At 45.9% G+C, this 18,844-nt stretch overlaps 1 protein-coding gene across 1 annotated transcript in view; it reads left to right on the top strand.

Moving 5' to 3' along the window:
• The first annotated feature begins 2,439 nt into the window (after window positions 1–2,439).
• The window catches only part of LOC119392842 (uncharacterized), a 159,642-nt gene continuing 143,237 nt past the window's right edge, over window positions 2,440–18,844 (top strand). Inside the window, exons 1-3 of the mRNA XM_037659795.2 lie at window positions 2,440–2,624; window positions 8,324–8,561; window positions 18,229–18,556. Coding sequence (XP_037515723.2) covers window positions 2,524–2,624; window positions 8,324–8,561; window positions 18,229–18,556 — 667 coding nt within the window. The 5' untranslated portion in view covers window positions 2,440–2,523. The remainder of the gene's footprint in view (window positions 2,625–8,323; window positions 8,562–18,228; window positions 18,557–18,844) is intronic.

Raw genomic sequence — 18,844 nt, 5'->3', positions numbered from 1 at the left:
TTACAAATGTGAACCCTATTTCAGTGGCTTGCCATAAGGATACGATTACCCGTCTCATTGTAGAAACTGAGCACAAGGACGTACTTGGTGATATCTGCATCAGCATGGTCATCCCAAAACCACGATATGCTTATGAAGGACGCCCTAGTGGAGCTCTCCGGAAATTTCGACTACCTGCGGTTCTCTAACGTGCGCCTAAATCTAAGCACACGGGCCTAAAGCATTTTCACCTCCATCGAATATAAGGTGGTCGGGTCTTAAAAAAAATACTGTTGTTGCTAGTAGCGCTGCGTGTACGTCTTGTTTTGCCGAATGCCGAGAAAGGCACTCGGCAAAACAAGACGTACGCGTACTTCCTTCACCGCTTCCCGCAACCGGAAGAATAATTAGCACAAGAAATCGGCCGGTAACAGCTGATTTACAATACGAAGCGCACGCGGGGCAAGGCGCTTTTGGGGGGTTCGCTCGCGACGCCCTCACGCGGAGCGCGCCGTCGTGTTCCATTGTACCCCCGGCAGCTGCTCAGGCCGTAAGGAGGGGAGCGAATACGTGCCTTTAGACCGGCCGTGTTTGCGCTTGCCTGGTTCACCTTGGCCCCGCTAGATGGCGCCACCTATCCATCCTGTCAGGGGCTTTAGGCCTCTCACGTTTACGGATTCGGTATTTTAGGTCGCTGTAGGCTCGGTAATCTGGCTGAAACAAGGTGATCGCAATTCGGCTTATTTTGACTCGGCCTGCTGGAGTCTCCGCAAAGCGGATATCGCGAGTAGCCACGAACGAAGGTGGATTTGCGAGATAAGGCCGTAAACGTAAAGCGAGTAGTTTGTTCCGTAAAGGTTCGCGCATGCGCATATTCCATCCGGTATCCGGTAACACGGTAACGTAAAGAAGTATACGTACGAGCTAAAAGTACTGTTGAGAAAGGGAAAATAGACAACCACCCGTTTGTAGCACGAAGTCCCAAGGAAATCCATACGGATTTCTCAAAAATAAAGCCTCTTTGCCGAAAAATTCGTCCTGGTACGGGGTTCGAACCCGCAACCAACGCTTTTCTGGGGTGGTCGCTCTACCAATTAAGCTAATCAGGAAGCTAGCAATTGGCAGCGCGAGGGCGAATTCATCGACAACTCGAAGCAACTGGACACATATAGCAAATCAGTTCTGCGGAATCCCGCTAGGTGGCGGAAGGGTTAAGAAAGGGAAAATTGATAACCACCCGCTTGTAGCACGAAGTCACAAGGAAACCACCGACGTGCTACAATTGGGTAATTGTCTGTTTTCCCTTTTTTTTAACCCTTCCGCCACCTTGCGGGATTCCGCAAAACTGATTTGTAAAAGTACTATTGTGCTGTTATGCTCGTGAACTGTCGTATCGTCATATTTTTTTATGTGCAAAGTATTTTGCTGTATATTTCATGTACACCCAGAGTACCCTATTTGGCTAATAAAGCAAGCTTGTTTTTCAAACCCATCTTGTTCTTTCTCCTTTCCTCTCGCATACGCCTATTAGCCAGCCGTTAAGACGCAAAAAAAAAAAATCCCGTAGTTTTCGAAAGCAAGTAAAAGACCCGCACTTAAAAAAAATGACATTTTGTGCCACGTAGCGTAAGTGCACGGCGTCCTACTGCCTCCGGTTGTGACGTCATATTTTATTTTTACTTGTTGCTTGTGGTTAGTTGTCCCCACCATACGTAGATGGCGACGGTGGTAACGATCCGCTAACTTCTTGACACATGGGCCCTGTATGGAAGTTGGCTACCCGTTTGCATATAGCTTGGCGTATGCGCTCAACAGGCGTTGCAAATATCCTAGATGATATCAAGCGAAAGAAATGGACCTGGGCTGGCCACGTAATGCGTAGACAGACAACCAGTGGACAATCAGGGCAGCAGAATGGTTACCGAGAGATGGGAAACGCAGTAGAGGAAGGCAGAGAGTTGGATTGGTTGACGAAATTAAGAAGTTCGCAGGGATAAAATAGAATCAGCTCGCACAGGATTGAATAAACTGGAGATCATCGGAAGAGGCCTTCGTCCTGCAGTGGACTTAAACAGGCTGAGAATGAAAATGATGTCGGGTTTCAAACATGATTATAATTACCTATTTAAATCTCATTAACGAAGTAAATAGTAGTGCCTACTCCGGTGTACTGGGAAGAATATACGTACTAGGCTTGCTTCTCGTAATGTCGTTCCTCTTTTTCAAAATTTTGGTGCAGGATAGTTAAGACGCCCTGTATATATACTTTAATACTCTAATAATATTATTTGCACGAGACATTCTTTACAGCCTTGTGCTACGAAATAACAAATTCTACCGCAATACATCGGGAAAACGCAAACGGCTTTACAGATTTTAAGCGAATATCTTCCTACGGAAGACTTCGCTTGGCTGTTTTCGAAATACACAGGAAGAAAATGCGCTTTACTCTGTGCAGGCGGAAGGCTCCACTCAAATGAAGATGGCACACCATCTGTGTTCTTCTCAACTTTTTCGGACACCACCGACGATTCTTCGAGCTCAATGTCTGAAGACACGGAGCCGTCCTCTGAGGACAGCAGCAGTTTCGAAGGAGCTCACGCACGCTATCAGCCAAATGCATGGGCTCACCTAGGAAAGACATTGTAAGCCACAATTTCTCTGGACGTTCACCAGTTTTAGAAACATGTCTAATGTGTCGGAAATGAATTATTGTCCAGGTGATCACATGTATTTATATACAACTGAACTTAGGGAGTTACTTCACTGCAGGCAGTCTTCTTTGGTTAATATTTGGTGTTCCGTTATACCAGAAGAGTGGGACTTTCCCACATCCATATCCATGGGTTTACTTTGCCTTGTTCGGTAAAAAGAAGATCGTTGAAGAATTTGCTCATGCCAGGTCTTTGTATATTGAAGGCCCTCTTGTGTAGGAGAGACAACACTACCCTTTTTCCACTGTAGCCGGGGCGTAATGGTAGAGCGTTCACTTACAATGCGGAAGGTACCTGGTCCGGTTTCCAGCACTGACCGCGAACCCAGCGCATTGCGTCTAATGAGTAGAGGAGTGCGCCGACGTGGCCATTCGATGTTTCTTTGTACTTCGATGTTTTTGTGTAAAAGTGGCCATAGAAATATGTGCTAAAGGCTTTAGTCCATCCTTCACAAAGCACAGCATCAGTGAAGTCACCGAGCATGTGCCGATGCTGTGGGAGGCAAATAAATGCTACTGTCGGGTATCTACCAATAAAATAGGCCCAGCGCGCTTCTTGCCGAGTGCTCGGCAGTAGGAACTTTAAAGTCCATTGGGAAGATACGCACTTTGTTGCAAATCGGCAGAATGGGACAATCCAACCTAAAACTTGGGTCACCTCTTCTTTTCGTTGAGCTGCGAAAGCGGCCCCCCGATGGATTCCAAATCTTGTGCAGCCCGAATAAAAAAATGTGATCACAATAAAGGTCGGACACAACGTATGTTTGCGAGAACCTTTACAGTCAATGGCGCAGAGACCATCTTTCAGCAGCGCCACAAGTGCTCTTGACAATTGCCCATGTCCCGTGCAGCGCACTGACACGATTGCAAACCACCCGCTTGGATTATGTGGGAATAGCCAGTGCTGTCCCTCCCTGCGTGGCCTCGGCCACGTGAAAGCGCTGGCTGTAGCCAGTGGAGTTCATAGCGAACAAGCAACTACTGACTTCCGGCTCGGTGGGAACAAAAATTTCATCTTTCGTGGCAAGGTCATCTGAAGTGCACATACGTGGCTAGAGCAAGCCTCCAGCGTACCGAAAGAAGCAACGGAGAACCCTTCTATTTATACTGCGCATCCAGCACCTAGAGAGACCTGAGACTCTTAACTATTCGCAAAAGCTGCAAACCGAATAACTGGCGCAGAAAGGGGTGTATAATATAAATCTTTCAATACTTACAATGTAACAGTATGCATGTATGAACATATACAAGCAGTGGGGCACTAGAGGAATTTTCAGAAACAATTACGATATGAAAGAGTTTCGTTTATTCAATCCAATGGAGCTGTGTCATAAAAAAACGCACCTAAAACATACTTGTGTCAGTTTTCTCAGTGAATATGTTATTTACACTAAAGCCATTATGATTCTGAGAAAATGGAACTCGGAACGTCTCTCGAAGAAGTTGCGGTTTGAGCTATACTGAAAAAGTACTTTCTGCATGGTTTTTTAGGTGCCTTTTAGTTAGTAGGTTCATCGACGAGCTTGTATAGATTTGATACATGATATTCTTCAACTGTATTCACCCTTCAGTGACCTAAATGCGCATAGAAATTTGTGCGTGGCCTGTCCTTCTAATCCCAGAGGCCAAATCAGTGTGTAGCGACTATAGCCGCGGCCGCACAACCCCGGCGGTAATTTACCATGCTTCTGCAGCGCCCGCGCTTTTACTGCGATAGCAATTATATGGACATTCTCGGCGGGTTTTTGCCGTCGCCGTCATGTTGCGCATAAAGTCCAAATTAATAACATCGTATGTTCTACGCGAGCGCTGGGGGACGAACGCGGCTAAAGCTTAGATGAAACAAGCCGGCCGTCTCCGTCCCACACAAGGCGCATGCAATAGATCGCACTGCGTGCGAGGCCTGCCATCGATGGCTCCTCAAGAAATGGAGGAACGCCCAAACCGTCTATTGTTGGGGGAAGGAGCCTGAAGGGGCGTTTTTTGGGCGTCGCTGGAGCAGCAACTGCGAACTTTGATCACAAGGGCTTGGCCGCAAGAACTGGCGCGCCCGCTATCTCGACAGCCCTCAGTAGACGGCTCATATACATGCTGTACTTTTGCCGTTTCGTGTTGAGATGACAGACATCACGAAGGCCCCTTCGCTCACTCGAGCGGCCATATTTGCTTAAGCCAGTGTTTTGTAGGGTTACGTGAGATCAGATCCAAAAGAGTTAGCTGCTAGCTTCACTTCATATAACACTCCACTTTGTTGCTGTAACATTCATTGCTTCGCCCTTGCGGCGAAACTGATTTTTATTGCGATAGCCATTATATGATCACTCTCGGCGGGCTTTTGCCGTCCAAGTCATGTTCCGTATCAAGTCTAAATAACATACCCAGCGCATCGTATATTTTACCCGCGGGTAAAATAGCGTGGGTCACGAACGCGGCTGAAGCAGAGGTGAAAAGAGCCGACCCATCTCCGTTGCATGGAGGGCGCATGCGATGACATCAGCCCGCGTGCCAGGCCTGCCATTGATTGCTACTCAAGCAGAGAGGAGACGCCCCGCCCTTCTTCAAGGAGCATGAAAGAACGCAGGCGGGAGCGGGGGGATGTCTTTCGAGCAGCAACTATGTACTTTGACTTTAAGGGCGCGGTCGCGATCGCTGGGGCGCGCGCTATCTCGGAAGGCATGACAGATGGCTCGTATACCCCTCTGCGTGCTGTGATCTCAACGCCCGAATGTAACACGAACAATACAGTTTATTCTAGAACTAACACAACCACCAAAACTGAGGCTGGACTCTTCGATGCCACATGTATAAATGCCAACGCGCCTTACCACTGACCACATTACCGTCGGCCGACGGCTGCGATTGCTTGTATCAGCTTGCAACGTGCCCTTTGACTTTTAATATGCCGGACACAAGTTCGCCCAATAAAAAGTTTCATCTTTAGTAGCCCGGCTGCCGTCTTCTTCACGTCACCATCACGTCGCAATATGTGTACGTATATATATATATATATATATATATATATATATATATAATATATATATATATATATATATATGCAAATATATGGCTTTCCTGATCAACCGGAAGAAAATGAGCGCGCAATTAGCACGATGTTGAAAATAGCACACTTAGATGCCATTTGAACACGCCTAGATACTCGTCATTGACATTTTAACAATTAGGTGAATACTTGTCGAGTTACAAATATAATTATGACTAATTATTAAACCTCTTTAACGAAAAAAATAGCAGTGGCTACTCCAGTGTACCAGGAACAGTATGCAGTAGGTTTGCTTCGCGTAACGCCATTCCTCTTTTTTGAAATCGTGCTGCGTGATAGCTGGGACCCCCTGTAAATATATATGTATATATGTAATCAATGCGTTTTTGCGTCTGTAATAATAATAATTATTTTGGGGGTTTTACTTCACGAAACTACGATGTAATATTGAGGGACGCTGTAGTGAATGTCTACATAAATTTCGAGTACCTGGGGTCCCTCTAGCTTTTTCGCCTCCTTCGAAAATGCGGACACCGCGGTCGGGATTCGATCCTGTGACCTTCGGGTGAGCAGTCAAGCACCATAACCACTAGCATGCGCGCGCGCGCGCGCGCGCTTGTGTGTGTTGAGCAACCGCGTTCTTTACACCTGATTTGAAATACATGTCATAACTTGACCATTAGTGCAAATATAGCTTACGATAGCCTTTGTGACAGACAGCTTGTTGTTATTGCTGCGGGGAGTGAGTGTAATAACGCATAGTTAAAGAAAAAAGTCAGTTTTACCGCAAGGGCGAAGCAATGAATGCGATGGCAACAAATTGTAGTGCTATACGAAGTGAGGCTGGCAGCTAACTGTTTCGCATCCGATCTCGCGTAACTACAAAACACTGGTGTAAGGTAATACGGCCGCTCCAGGGAGCGATGCTCTCCGCATAGCCACTTCGCGTTGAGAGCGCAGCACGTAGAAGGGTATACGAGCCGCCCGCCGTGATGGCTTTCGATATAGCGCGCGCGACCGCGCCCTTAGATTCAAAGTTCAAAGTTGCTCCTCGCGCGACACTCGCGTCTTTTGAGGCTACTTAAAGACGGGCGGGGCGTTTCCAGTCTGCTTCGACGGCAGGCCTCCCGAGCGGGGTGATGTTATCGCATGCACCCTCCGAGCGACGGAAATGGGCCAGCTCGTTTGAACTCTGCATCGGCCACGTTCGTCGCCCCCGCTCACGCGCTTTTACCCGCGGTAGAACATACAATGCGCGGGGGGATCTTATCAATTTGGACTTCATACCGGAAGGACATGACGGCGACGGCAAAAACCCGACGAGGCTGTCCATATAATTGCTGTCGCAATACAATAGTTCTTTCGGGTAACATAAGTAAATTTTCAGTGGGTTAGTATCTTTTTTAGAAGGACGCCGAAAGCAACAACGATCACTAGGAGAGAAACGAACGGAGCGCTGAGAAACAAGATTTTCTTATTGAAATGACGCGTACAATTCACTGCGCGTATATAACAAAGGCGAGAAAAAAATTTATTGGCCATAGTAGGGGACATTTAAACAACAGCCTTCTGGTTCAGCACGCTTTCCTAAATGCAAGCCATCTTCAATTGAACCTTTGTACCGAAAGATGCGGCTGCAGACCAGATTTTTTAAATATACAGTTCCGACTAGGTACACAAACAGAAGAGCATAGGATATTCGCAAGGGTTTCGTGACAAAGAAGCAAACGGGCGTCTCTTGAAAATTCATCACTTGCGTTGCACATAACACAGATTGCGTTCCTTGTTACGCATGTATCAATTCCTGCTACCTTCTTTTACATTTCGGTATGACACCCGCAGTTGTGTACACTTTGTCACATGTCAGCGGTATCGAATACTCGACACGTTCTGTGGGTCTGTGTAGGTCGGACAGACGGAAAGATGCGTCAACACGAGGCTTACAGACCACAACTATCGCTGCTCTCAAAAGGATGCTGGCCACCTTGCCGTACACGGCAGGGATTTCTGCTGCGTACCTTCTTAGGGAAAAACGAAGGTGGTGAGGAAGGAAAAAAGCAAATTAGCGGAGAAGCGGCAGACATTTTTTCAGAGGAAGGAAGACTGCGTTAGTTGCCCGTCGGTTACTCTATCTCTAAAAGAAAAAGTTTTTAGGCATAAACACGTGACATTGTGATATATTCCCGTCTTTTTTGCTCGGTGATGCTTTTGCTTATGCGCGTATTGATTGCTGCTGATTGATATGGTACTGTTGCTATTGGTTACTGTACTAGGCTCTCGTCACGTGTAAAAAAATAAACGCATGCGTCAGAAAAGTGCCTACTTAAGCAATCTTTTCCGGAATAAAGGTTACTTGAAGTTGAGCGCTGTGTTGTCCCTCTGTTTCTGTGTTCGTCGTTTCCCCCGGGTGGCGCTGCCATATGCCGTAATGATCAACCAACTCGTACGCAGGCACATTATTAGCAGGTTAGGTAATTGAAAGTAATTTCCATGTAGCAAAGAATCACAACTTCGGATGCTTGACATTACCATAAAATGCTCTCCTCAGATGTTTGCGCTTACCTTGTTGTGCAGAATCAACCTACTCGTTCAAAGAACACATGAATATAGACAGCATCCACTACTTTCAGGCAAGTGGGGGTCCGCCCCATGATACCATATGGACCACTACAGACAGCAACGTTTGTTGGAGCCGCATCAGAAGGGGCGGGTCCTTCCGGTGCGACACCGTTACGTGCTCTCTCCCCTCCGCCCATGTTCAACAAAAGCACGGAACGGACCATTGCTGCTACTGAGGCACTCGCCTGGCAGACACCGGTACCGCAACCCTCAAGGAGGCCTGGTGACTCGCTGGTGGACAGAGCAGAAGTAAGGCTGCACAAACGCTATTAAACGTGGCCGACAATACATGAAGATGACTGCCGCGTTAGCTTTGAAAACGACTTTTCCTTCGCGCGTTATAAATTTGGACAGGTTTACGAAAGGAGAGAATGCTGCAGACAGCGGTAGTTTAATAACACTGATAATACTCTAGAGCGGCTTTCTATTCACATTGGTATAGGTCTCGCCGGAAAACGAGCGTACATACAATAATATTGCGATTTGAAGCAAGATTTTTTTGCATGATCTTGATATTAACCCACATAGAATTGCATTGTAGACTACGCAGACCATGAATTTTATGTACCGTGTCAGTTAACATGTGGATCGCTTAAGGTGTCAGCTTCTCCTCACGCTTTTGCATTTCTAAGAAAACCATAAACACCACAATCTCTTGGAACGTATATGAATTATACTCCTGGTTTCATCTCACAATGACGTAGAGGAGGAATTTACTAACCTAATTAATGTAACAACGGAATCCGTAAAGAACTGCTCGTACCAAATCTGCAGCTATGTCACGTAAATGTAAAAAACAAATATTGGTCCAAGCTTACAGAGCAAGCTCCTGGTAACTAGCAGGGCACTTGGCAAGTAATAAACGAAGCAAATAGGCATACTCGCAGCGAAAAAATTGTGCCTGATAATGTTACTAAAGGTACTGTCAATGACTTCAATAGCTTACTTTAGAAACCTTGGTCCTTCTCTGGCTAAAATGTTGCCTATTGCTAACAAAGCAATGTATGAACCAACCCAATAATTTCGTTGTAGACAGCATAGAGATTAATGTAGTCGGGTTTATTTCGAGTAAACTAATAACTAGCAAAGCTACAGGTCTGGACGACATTACAGCGCGCGTTCTAAAAGAGAATATTGATATAATCGGAGAAGTACTATGCAACCTCTTTAACCGCTTATTACGTACGGGTAAATACCCATCGATACTTAACATAGCTAAAGTCACCGTTGTCTACGAAGAGGGCGACAGGTCTGAACCTCCTTGCTAACGCCCGAAATCTGTACTGGGTGTTCTTACCAATATTTTAGAAAAAGTAATGGAAAACCACATGCCTCTATTTTTCAGCAAATATCACGTGTTATGTCCGCATCAACATAGCTTCCGACCAATGCGTTCTACAAGCGCAACAGGGCTCAAACTAGCCAGATTTTAAATACTGCGCTTCAACATAACAAATTCGGCATAGTGTTTTTTCTTGACCTCAGAAAAGCGTTTAACATGGTAGACCACGGCATCTTACTTTACAAATTACGTAAGTCGCAATACTGTGCGGAATTGTTTCGAGAGTTACCTTCACGGTCCACAATAGATGGTAACTATTAATAACATTACTTCATCCCTTCAGTCCATACAAACAGGTGTGCCACATGGTTCTGTATTAGGTTCATTGCGTTATTTGCTATACATAAATGACTTGCCACTAGGTTTCACGTATAACTCTTACCTTGGGCCAGTACGACGGTTGCAAGAACGAGCTACACGTACCATAACTTTTTCGCCATACAACGAACCTAGCGAAACACTCTTTTCTAGGTTAAGAATCTTACCTTTCGATTTCTTGTGAGAATTAAGATTAGCTAGATGTATTAAGATTGTTGTAAGGAACAATGAACCATTCCCTATTTCGTTACTCCGTACCCCTCGACGCCTAACTAAGAACCAAACATTTTTAGGACGGCTACTACAGCAGAGAAGTACACGTCGCTGGGCTAGTCGGTTCATGTTTAAGTACAAGCCACAAAAGTATGACTGTTCTTGAGCAAGGAAATAACGAGGGAAGGGGTCCAGGGGAGCGCTCCCCAGGACCCCTTCCCTCGTTATTTCCTTGAGCAAAAACAGCCATACTTTTGTGGCTTGGACTTGTACTACAGTATGCTGGAGTGAAAGTTTCGAATGGTAAACCACATTATATAAAGAACGCCCAGAAGTTGTTTACATCAGTGAAAAAGTATTACATTGAAGCAATTTTCTCTGCCTCTTCAGTTGATCGATATTTTAAGTTCACATTCATTTTTTTAACCGCTGGAAGGGGGTATATGGAACGACTCCGGGTAGCAGGCAGAAAGCCGGCAGAGTGAAAAACGGTCCAAGAGGCTCGGCGCCAACAGCTCGCGATCAGGCTCGCGCTTCGCACCAAGAGAGCGTCCCACTGGCGAACGCTTTGCCCCTTCCCCACTACAATACACCGGCGACGAAGAGGAGTTATCCTGGCGACTCAAGGTGACGAGAGAATAGGAGGGTCCTAATAGGGCTTGAGGCGGCTGACGTGAACCGTCTCACGACCAAGACGAAGACGGCGCTTGTCCGTGGATGGCTTGACCGGCGCAATCACATAGGTGACGGGGGAGGGGCACTTGGTGACGCGGTAAGGGCCGGTATACTTCGATGCAAACTTGGAAGTCAGGCCAGGAGAGTGAAAAGGGTTTCGCAGCCATACGAGGCAGCCGACGATGAAAGTTTCCTGGGCAGATCGGGGTCATGGTGATCTTTTTGGAGAGCTTCATTATCCGCGGTGAATGAGCGCGCGAGCTGACGACACTCATTTCAAAAACTTGGCTGAATTCGGAAGCATCTGGATTATAAGGCAAAATTGTGTCGAGTGTGCTGCATGATTGGCGGCCATATAATAAAAAGAGTGGGGAAAAGGCTGTTGCAGATTGTGTCGCAGTATTATATGCGTACGTCACGAAGGGGAGAACGACATACCAATTGGAGTGGCCAGAATCAATATACTTCGCCAGCATGTCTCTAGCGTTCGGTTGAAACGTTCCGTTAGGCCGTTCGTCTGAGGGTTGTAGGCTGCAGATGTGCGGCGTACCGTACGACATGACTGAAAGAGCTGCTGCAGGACTTCGGATAAAAACAAGCGACCTCTGTCACTCAGTAGTTGTGTGGTGTACCATGACGGAGAACAAACCGATGCAAGATGAAGGTGGCAATGTCACGAGCACCAGCCAAAGGAAGCGCTGCCATTTCTGCGTATCTTGTGAGAAGGCCTACGGCGACAATCACCCATCGATTACCAGCAATAGAACACGGGAGTGATCCGTATATGTCAATCCCAATACGGTCAAAAGGGCGTGCAGGACATGGCAAATGCTGCAGTAGACCGGGTGAATGTGGAAATATTGTGTCCATTGTTGACACAATGAACATGACTGGATGTAGTTTCGCACAAATGTGTACCTACCCCGCCAATAGTAATGTTGGCGGATCCGCTCAAACGTCTTCAGCGCACCAGCGTGGGCATGTTGCGGTTCAGCATGGAAATATGCGCAGAAATCGGATCGCATATGGCTGGGTATGACGAGCAGCCATTTCCGACCCGGCATTTGATAGTTCCGGCGGTATAACAGTGCGTCCCGTATTGCGAAATGCTTTGCTTGGCGACGAAGAGCACGCGGGTATCCGGAAGTACAAGAGTCGGAGAGGATATTCAAGAGAGAGACGATCCCACGGACCTTTGCTGTTCAGATGGCATGTCGGTGACGCTAACAGCAGTGAGGTGAAAGTGAATGGTTGAGCTTTCTACTTCACCGGATTTCACGGGTGGCCGTGAGGGCACATCCGCGTCAGAATGCTTTCGCCCCGATCGGTAGCCGACACGCATGTTGAATTCTTCTAGGAGAAGAGCCCAACGTCCAAGACGACCAGAAGGATCTTTCAGTGAAGCGAACCAACAGAGTGCGTGATGGTCAGTCACCACGTTGAAAGTATGGCCGTGTAAATAGGAACGAAACTTGCTTAACGCCCACACAATCGCGAGGCACTGCTTTTCCGTAACAGAGTAGATTGCTCCCGCCTTCGTGAGGCAGCGGCTGGCATAGGCGACAGCATACTCCGACAAAATTTGTTGCTGGGCTAGTTTGTGCATAGTTAAAATATAAGATGGTGGCGCAAAACGGGATAAGGACGAAACAGGAAGAAGAGAGGTATACAAGCGCACACTACCAACTGATTGATTCTCGAAACGACACTCACTATATATAGAGGCGCAGGAGAACTGGCTGAGGCCTATTTCATTAGATTGTACGGGAGTGGGTGTGTCAGCGTTCCTTCTGTCGTCCTGCACAGCAGCAGTTTTGATTTCGGCCGTCTGCGCATGTGCGTAATGCCATATGTATTGAATGTCTTTTCGAGAATAAATCAGTTGGTAGTGTGCGCTTGTATACGTCTCTTCTTCCTGTTTTGTCCTTGTCCCGTTTCGCGCCACCGTCTTATATTTTAACATACTCCGAAAAACTCCGAAAAGCTGAAGGCTAGCGTTGGTAAGGCACTAGAGGGTCGTGTACAGAAGATTGAGATGCGAAGTGAAATGGCGAGAAAAAGCGACAATGTCATCGAGATAGCACAAGCTTATCTTCCATTAGAGACCGCGTAAAACGCTGTACATCATTCGCTGGAATGTTACAGGGGCGTTGCAAAGTCCGAGTGCAATTACTGTAATTTCGTAGAGTCCATCCGCTGGGGCGAACGCTGTTTTTGGCCGATCACACTCGGCCATTGGGACTCGCCAAGAACCCGAACGCAGGTCTAGTGAAGAATAGAATTCGGCACCTTAGAGACAATCGAAGGCGTCATCTATGCGCGGAAGAGGGTGAACGTCTTTCCTCGTTATTTTGTTAACCCCTTAAGTGCTTTGGACGAGTACTCCCTTCTAGATTTCAGGACAAGAAGCGCTCGTCTACAGGTTGGATTGCGTGCAATCCACCAGATGGCAGCATTTACTTGACAATTTTTCTCCTGCTGAAAGAGCGCGGTTTTTGTATGAAAAGATGGCTTGCGGTGGCGGCGACCTATGCATAGCTGGCTCGTCAACACGGAAAAGAAGCTTTTCATTTTCATCTTCTTCGAGTGTTGATTATTCGGATACAGACGTTTATCTTTTGTCCGGAAGTGAAGACAGCGATGGCGATGAATTGAGCAGCTCCTCCGGTGATGATGAAGACAGCTTGGAAGCGAAAAAGTTGAGAAAGGAAACTCGCTTTTAGTGCAGGAGCTGCAACAAGCCGCTTTGGGTTATTCCGTGTTTTGAAATTTTCGACACATTCCCGAAGCTTCCCGTCTGAAATAGCCCAAGAGTGCTTAGCCTACACAAGTGAAGAAAGGTGTGGCGTCTGCAACTGTTTTCTTTATAAGGTTCTTATTTTTATTAGCAGCAGGCAGCTGGTTTCCTATGTATTGTCCAGAAATAGACTTTATTGTGTTGATTTGACTAAGTATGTGGCACAAATATTTTTTCAACATCGACTAGCTACTTTTTAGAACAATCAGATTCGAAATGAGGAATAAAAAAATAGGCACTTTTGGTTGGGAAATTAAAAAAAAATTAAGCACTTTCAAATAAAGCAATTTTCAAATAAAAGAATCGGATCGAACCGTCTTTTTGCTTGAGAGCCACAGCCAAAGTCACCCTCGTCTACGAAGAGGGGGACAGGTCTGATCCTTCTTGCTGCCGCCCGACATCTGTACTGAGTGTTCTTACTAATATTTTAGAAACAGTAATGGCAAACCACAGGCTTTGATTTTTGAGAAATATCACCTGTTATGTCCGCATCAACATGGCTTCCAACCAACGCATTCTACGAGCACAGCAGTGCTCAGACTAAGCCACATTTTAAATACCGCGCTTCCACATAAGAAATTCGGCATAGTGGTTTTTCTTGACCTCTGAAAAGCATTTGACATGGTAGACCACGATATCTTACTTTACAAATTACGTAATTATGGTTTTCGCAACACTATGTGGAATATTTTCGAGAGTTACCTTCAAGGTCGACAACACATGGTAGCTAATAATAACATTACTTCATCTCTTCAGTCCATACAAACAGGTGTGCCACATTGTTCTGTATTAGATTCATTGCTTTACTTGCTATACATAAATGACTTGCCACTAGTACTAACTGCCGAGATGCTCATGTATTCTGACGACACCGCCCTAACTTTCACTCGTAAAAATCTTTCAGACATAGCAGAAAAAATTATAATTAATTAGCGAAGTTTGCCGATTGGTTTGCTGCTAACAGGCTTACCATCAGTTCCGTAAAAACAGAATATATGTTATTCTTCTCCCGTACGAATCCTACTTTCCATAATGAACTATTACACATCAATAATTGCTCTGTTGAACGTACTGACTTTCACATATTTTGGTGTCCTCTTAGACAGCTTTTTAATTTGGCAGTTTCAGCTATGTGCAGTCTGCTCGAATTCAGCTTCAAGTTTTTACGCTTTCTTGCAAGCTCGCTAATATTTTGTCGTTTCAATACTGCGCATTTTGTATTTCACTCTAGTGAGCTGCCACCTTTTGGTATTGTGTAAAACCCTGGGGTTTGACGTATAACTTTTACCTTGAACCAGTACGACGGTTGCAAAAACGAACTACACGTATCTTTGTTCGCCATACGACCCGAAGATATCGGGATCGAATCACCGCCGTGGCGCCTGCATTTTCGATGGAGGCGAAAATATTTGAGGCCCGTGTTCTTAGCTTTAGGTGCACGTTAAACAACCCCAGGTGGTCGAAATTTCTGGAGCCCTCTACTACGGCGTCTCTCATAATCATATCGTGGTTTTGGGACGTTAAACCCCTGATATTAATATAACGCTTCGCGATACAATTCACCCAGCAAACCACTCTTTTTAGTTTAAAAATCTTACCTTTCGATTTCTTGTGGCAATTAAGATTAGCTATATGTATTAACAATGTTGTAAGGAACAGTGAACCATTTCCTATTTCGTTACTCCGTACCCCGCGACGTCTAACAAAGAACCAAAATTTTTTAATAACTTTAATATCTCATCCGTAAAAAAAAGTCGTAGCAAACGACTGCTACGGTACGCTGGAGTGAAAGTTCGAATGGTAAACCACATTATATCAAGAACACCCAGAACTTGTTTACATCAGTCAAAAAGTATTACTTTGAAGTAGTTTTCTCTGTTTCTTGAGTTGATCCATAATTTGGGTTCACATTTATTTTCTTCAACTGTTGGAAGGGGGTATATTGAACGACGTCGGGTCGCAGGCAGAAAGCCAGCACAGTGAGAAAGAGTCCAACATGCTCGGTGCCAATAGCTCGCGATCTGCGCTCGCGTTTCGCAACAAGAGAGCGTCCCACTGGCGAATGCATTGCTCTTTCCCCATTACACTGTGTACAGGTATTGTTTGCTTAGGTTTTCTTGTCTCCTTTTTTCCCCCGAGGTGTTGTAATATTCTTGTAACGTTTATTAACCTATAGAATAGACTATTATTGATACGTGTACTCCCAATATCATTTGGAGATCTGCACAACTTTATCCCAACTATTTTTGTGCATTCTGTAATGTTCTGTTCTTTTTTTCCCCTTCGCTTAATCGAATTCAATTGACTCTTGCTAATAGCCAAATGTCCTGTGCAATAGCCCAGTGCAAAACTCGTGGTGGACACTTGTTCCCAAAAGTTTTTTGAAAAGCGACCATCTCTTCCAAAGCCATTCAGCCTAACCTGTACCACGACTGCTGCTCAAGCCGAAATATCGCTACACGACACTAAAGCCCCCTTCCATGGAGCGGCTCCCACCATGGGACAAAATTCACATAAAATGTGACGTGCCTTTCTAGCACATAAACAGCACTATCCTCGTGCAGCTATATAACAGGATTTCCTCTCACTCTATTACAAATATCGCGATTGTCACCAATTTTACACAGTTGCGTTGAAGACTAGGCACTCTGTATCTGCCGCTGCCATTGGGCCTGAATTTGCGTCTCCACAAAAACTGTACGCACACTAGTATTTTTACCGCAGAATTACATGCAATTCTGTCATAAAATACATTGTTAGTCGCAATATTAAGAAATAAGTGATATTTACAGGTTAATTGAGCGTTGTGTGTGCATTGCACACTGTAAAACCAAACAAAAAATGCAATCCTTACTGATCTCGAAAATAAATTAATTGCTGCATATTGGAGCACCTCAGAGATTACAGTATGAGGGGTACCAGGCCATGTCGATATTGATAGGAACGTGAACGCCGGTGGTTGTGCAGCAGTAGCCGCACAAAAAAGCAGCAGCTTTGACGTTATATGCGCACGCGTAGTTGGCCCTTCGCTGATTCGCAAAAGGAAAAATATATTGCCTAGTGGGAACTCCACAACTTTACTTGCGTAGGCATTCTAGGATAGTTTGAAATGGTCAATTTTACGCGCACAGGTATTCGTTCCCTTGCGGCAAGGTTGGGGCATCCACCTAGAACCGAAGCCAGGATAGCAATTGCGAAGGCCATGGGCACGAGACCCGATGAACTTTCGCGTTCTACTCTTGAAGGCGAAACGCAAGCGTCCTCCAAGTTTTTGTGCATAATGTGTACGAGATAATGTGTGCAATAAAGAACATAGATAACATATGCCATTGCGCCTAACGACGACGGCGGCTACATTGAAGCCAATAAAATCTCTCCGGTAACGATTTCTTGCTGTCTAAAGAAATAACGCTACTTGAATACTCCTGGAGGTACTCGCTCTCTGTCGTATATCCTCGGTTTGTGAATACAAGGGAAAGATGTATTAGATGCGAAGCAGCTTATGGCGGAGACCAATCCGGTGTGCGGCGTGACCACCCTTACTGCGCATGCGCATCCTCCCCCCCCCCTCCTCTGCTCTCCTACGCTCCCCCCTCTCGTGCGCCTCATTCTCTCCTGCGCAAAGTCGCGATGAGCGCATGCGCGTCCCCTCCCTCTCCTCTCCTACGCCCCCCCCCCCTCTCGCGCACCTGTCGACCGAAGTTCCCTGCTCGCCGTGTGAGAATTAACGGCCAGGCTAGAGGGAGGTCGGTAGCATGCCCAACGGACGCCAACGGAACGTGATCGTGCGAGTGCTCCGGCTTCGCATCGCCTCATGGTCCCCTTTAGCGGGAGATGGTTTAATTTTTTGATAAGTAGTTTACATTGACCTTGTGCTTCCTTCGTGCACCCATAGGTGTCTGCGTATCTGAGTGAAATAAAAATTTAATGTATTTACAGAGTTTCACATGCCAAAGCCGCCATGTGATTATGAGGTATGTGGTAGTGGACTCCGGAATATTTTTACCACCGTAGGTTCTATAACGTACACCTAAATATAAGTACCACTTGCATTTCCTAACTATCTAAATGGGGCCGCGGTGAAGGGGAGTCGAACCCGCGCGCTCTCGAACTTAGCAATGTGCTACACCATAACTGCTATGCTTCCATGGCGGATAGTGTAATAAACATATCGAAAGTGATAAATCTTTTTGTTTTTTAACTTGAGCATCTGGTAGCGACTACTTGCTCATCGTGTGCTGACCCGAAGGTCTCGGCATCGAACACCGGCCACGGCGGCTGCATTTTGGATTGAGGCGAAAATGTTTGAGCCCCGCGTACTTAGATTTAGGTGCACGTTAAAGAACCCCAGTTGGTCGAAATTTCCGGAGCCCTCTACTACGGCGCCTCTCATAATCCTATCGGGATTTTGGTACGTTAAACCCCAGGTATTATTATTATTATTATTATTATTATTATTATTATTATTATTATTATTATTATTATTATTATTATTATTATTACTTGCTCGTCATGTTTTGCGCGCCGGTTGCTTTATCTGTTCAGAAAGAGTGAATATTTGGCTTCCGCAGGCTGCCGATGTTTCTCAGGCCACGAAAACCGGCAGCACACACGCTATACTGGCCGACGAGTCCTCCCCTGGGGAAGTTCCGCAAGGGGGTGCACTTCAAGCATCCAAGATTTCTCGCAGATTCACCAAAGACCAGAGCTTAGAACGCTTGCTCGGATTACATGCACGAAGAGAGACACTCCACCAGCGAGCTGAAGCACCGAGAAGGGTGCACATTCCCCTAGACCTCGTGGAATTCGTAGAAGAGCGCTGCTGTTTCATGCTGATGGCTGACGGCGAAGATGCCAACCGAGATGCTACTGATGAAACTGATGAATTTGAAGGAATGGGTAAGCAGTTTCATGTGTAAAAAAAGCATTCAGCTACAAAGCAACAATGCTCTAGGTTAGCTTTCAGATATAGAGTCAGTCTGTGAACTCGCACAATTTTGAGCAGTCGTGGCAGCAGACTGGCCCTAAATAGAAAATGTTTAGCGTTTTTTTAAAATCGGATTCGAACCCTCCACGGGCAAAACATTGCCGGCCTTTCAGGCAGCGTCCTATTGGCCTTGCTCGTAGTCTACCGCAACATATCAACATGCTGTGGGTGACACAATTCCGACAATCAAAAAAGCTCTT

This window comes from Rhipicephalus sanguineus, chromosome 1 (assembly GCF_013339695.2).
Source record: "Rhipicephalus sanguineus isolate Rsan-2018 chromosome 1, BIME_Rsan_1.4, whole genome shotgun sequence".
Classification (NCBI taxonomy): Eukaryota; Metazoa; Arthropoda; class Arachnida; order Ixodida; family Ixodidae; genus Rhipicephalus; species Rhipicephalus sanguineus.
The sequence above is the reverse complement of the archived record's forward strand: the minus strand, read 5'-3'. Positions and strand labels throughout refer to the sequence as shown.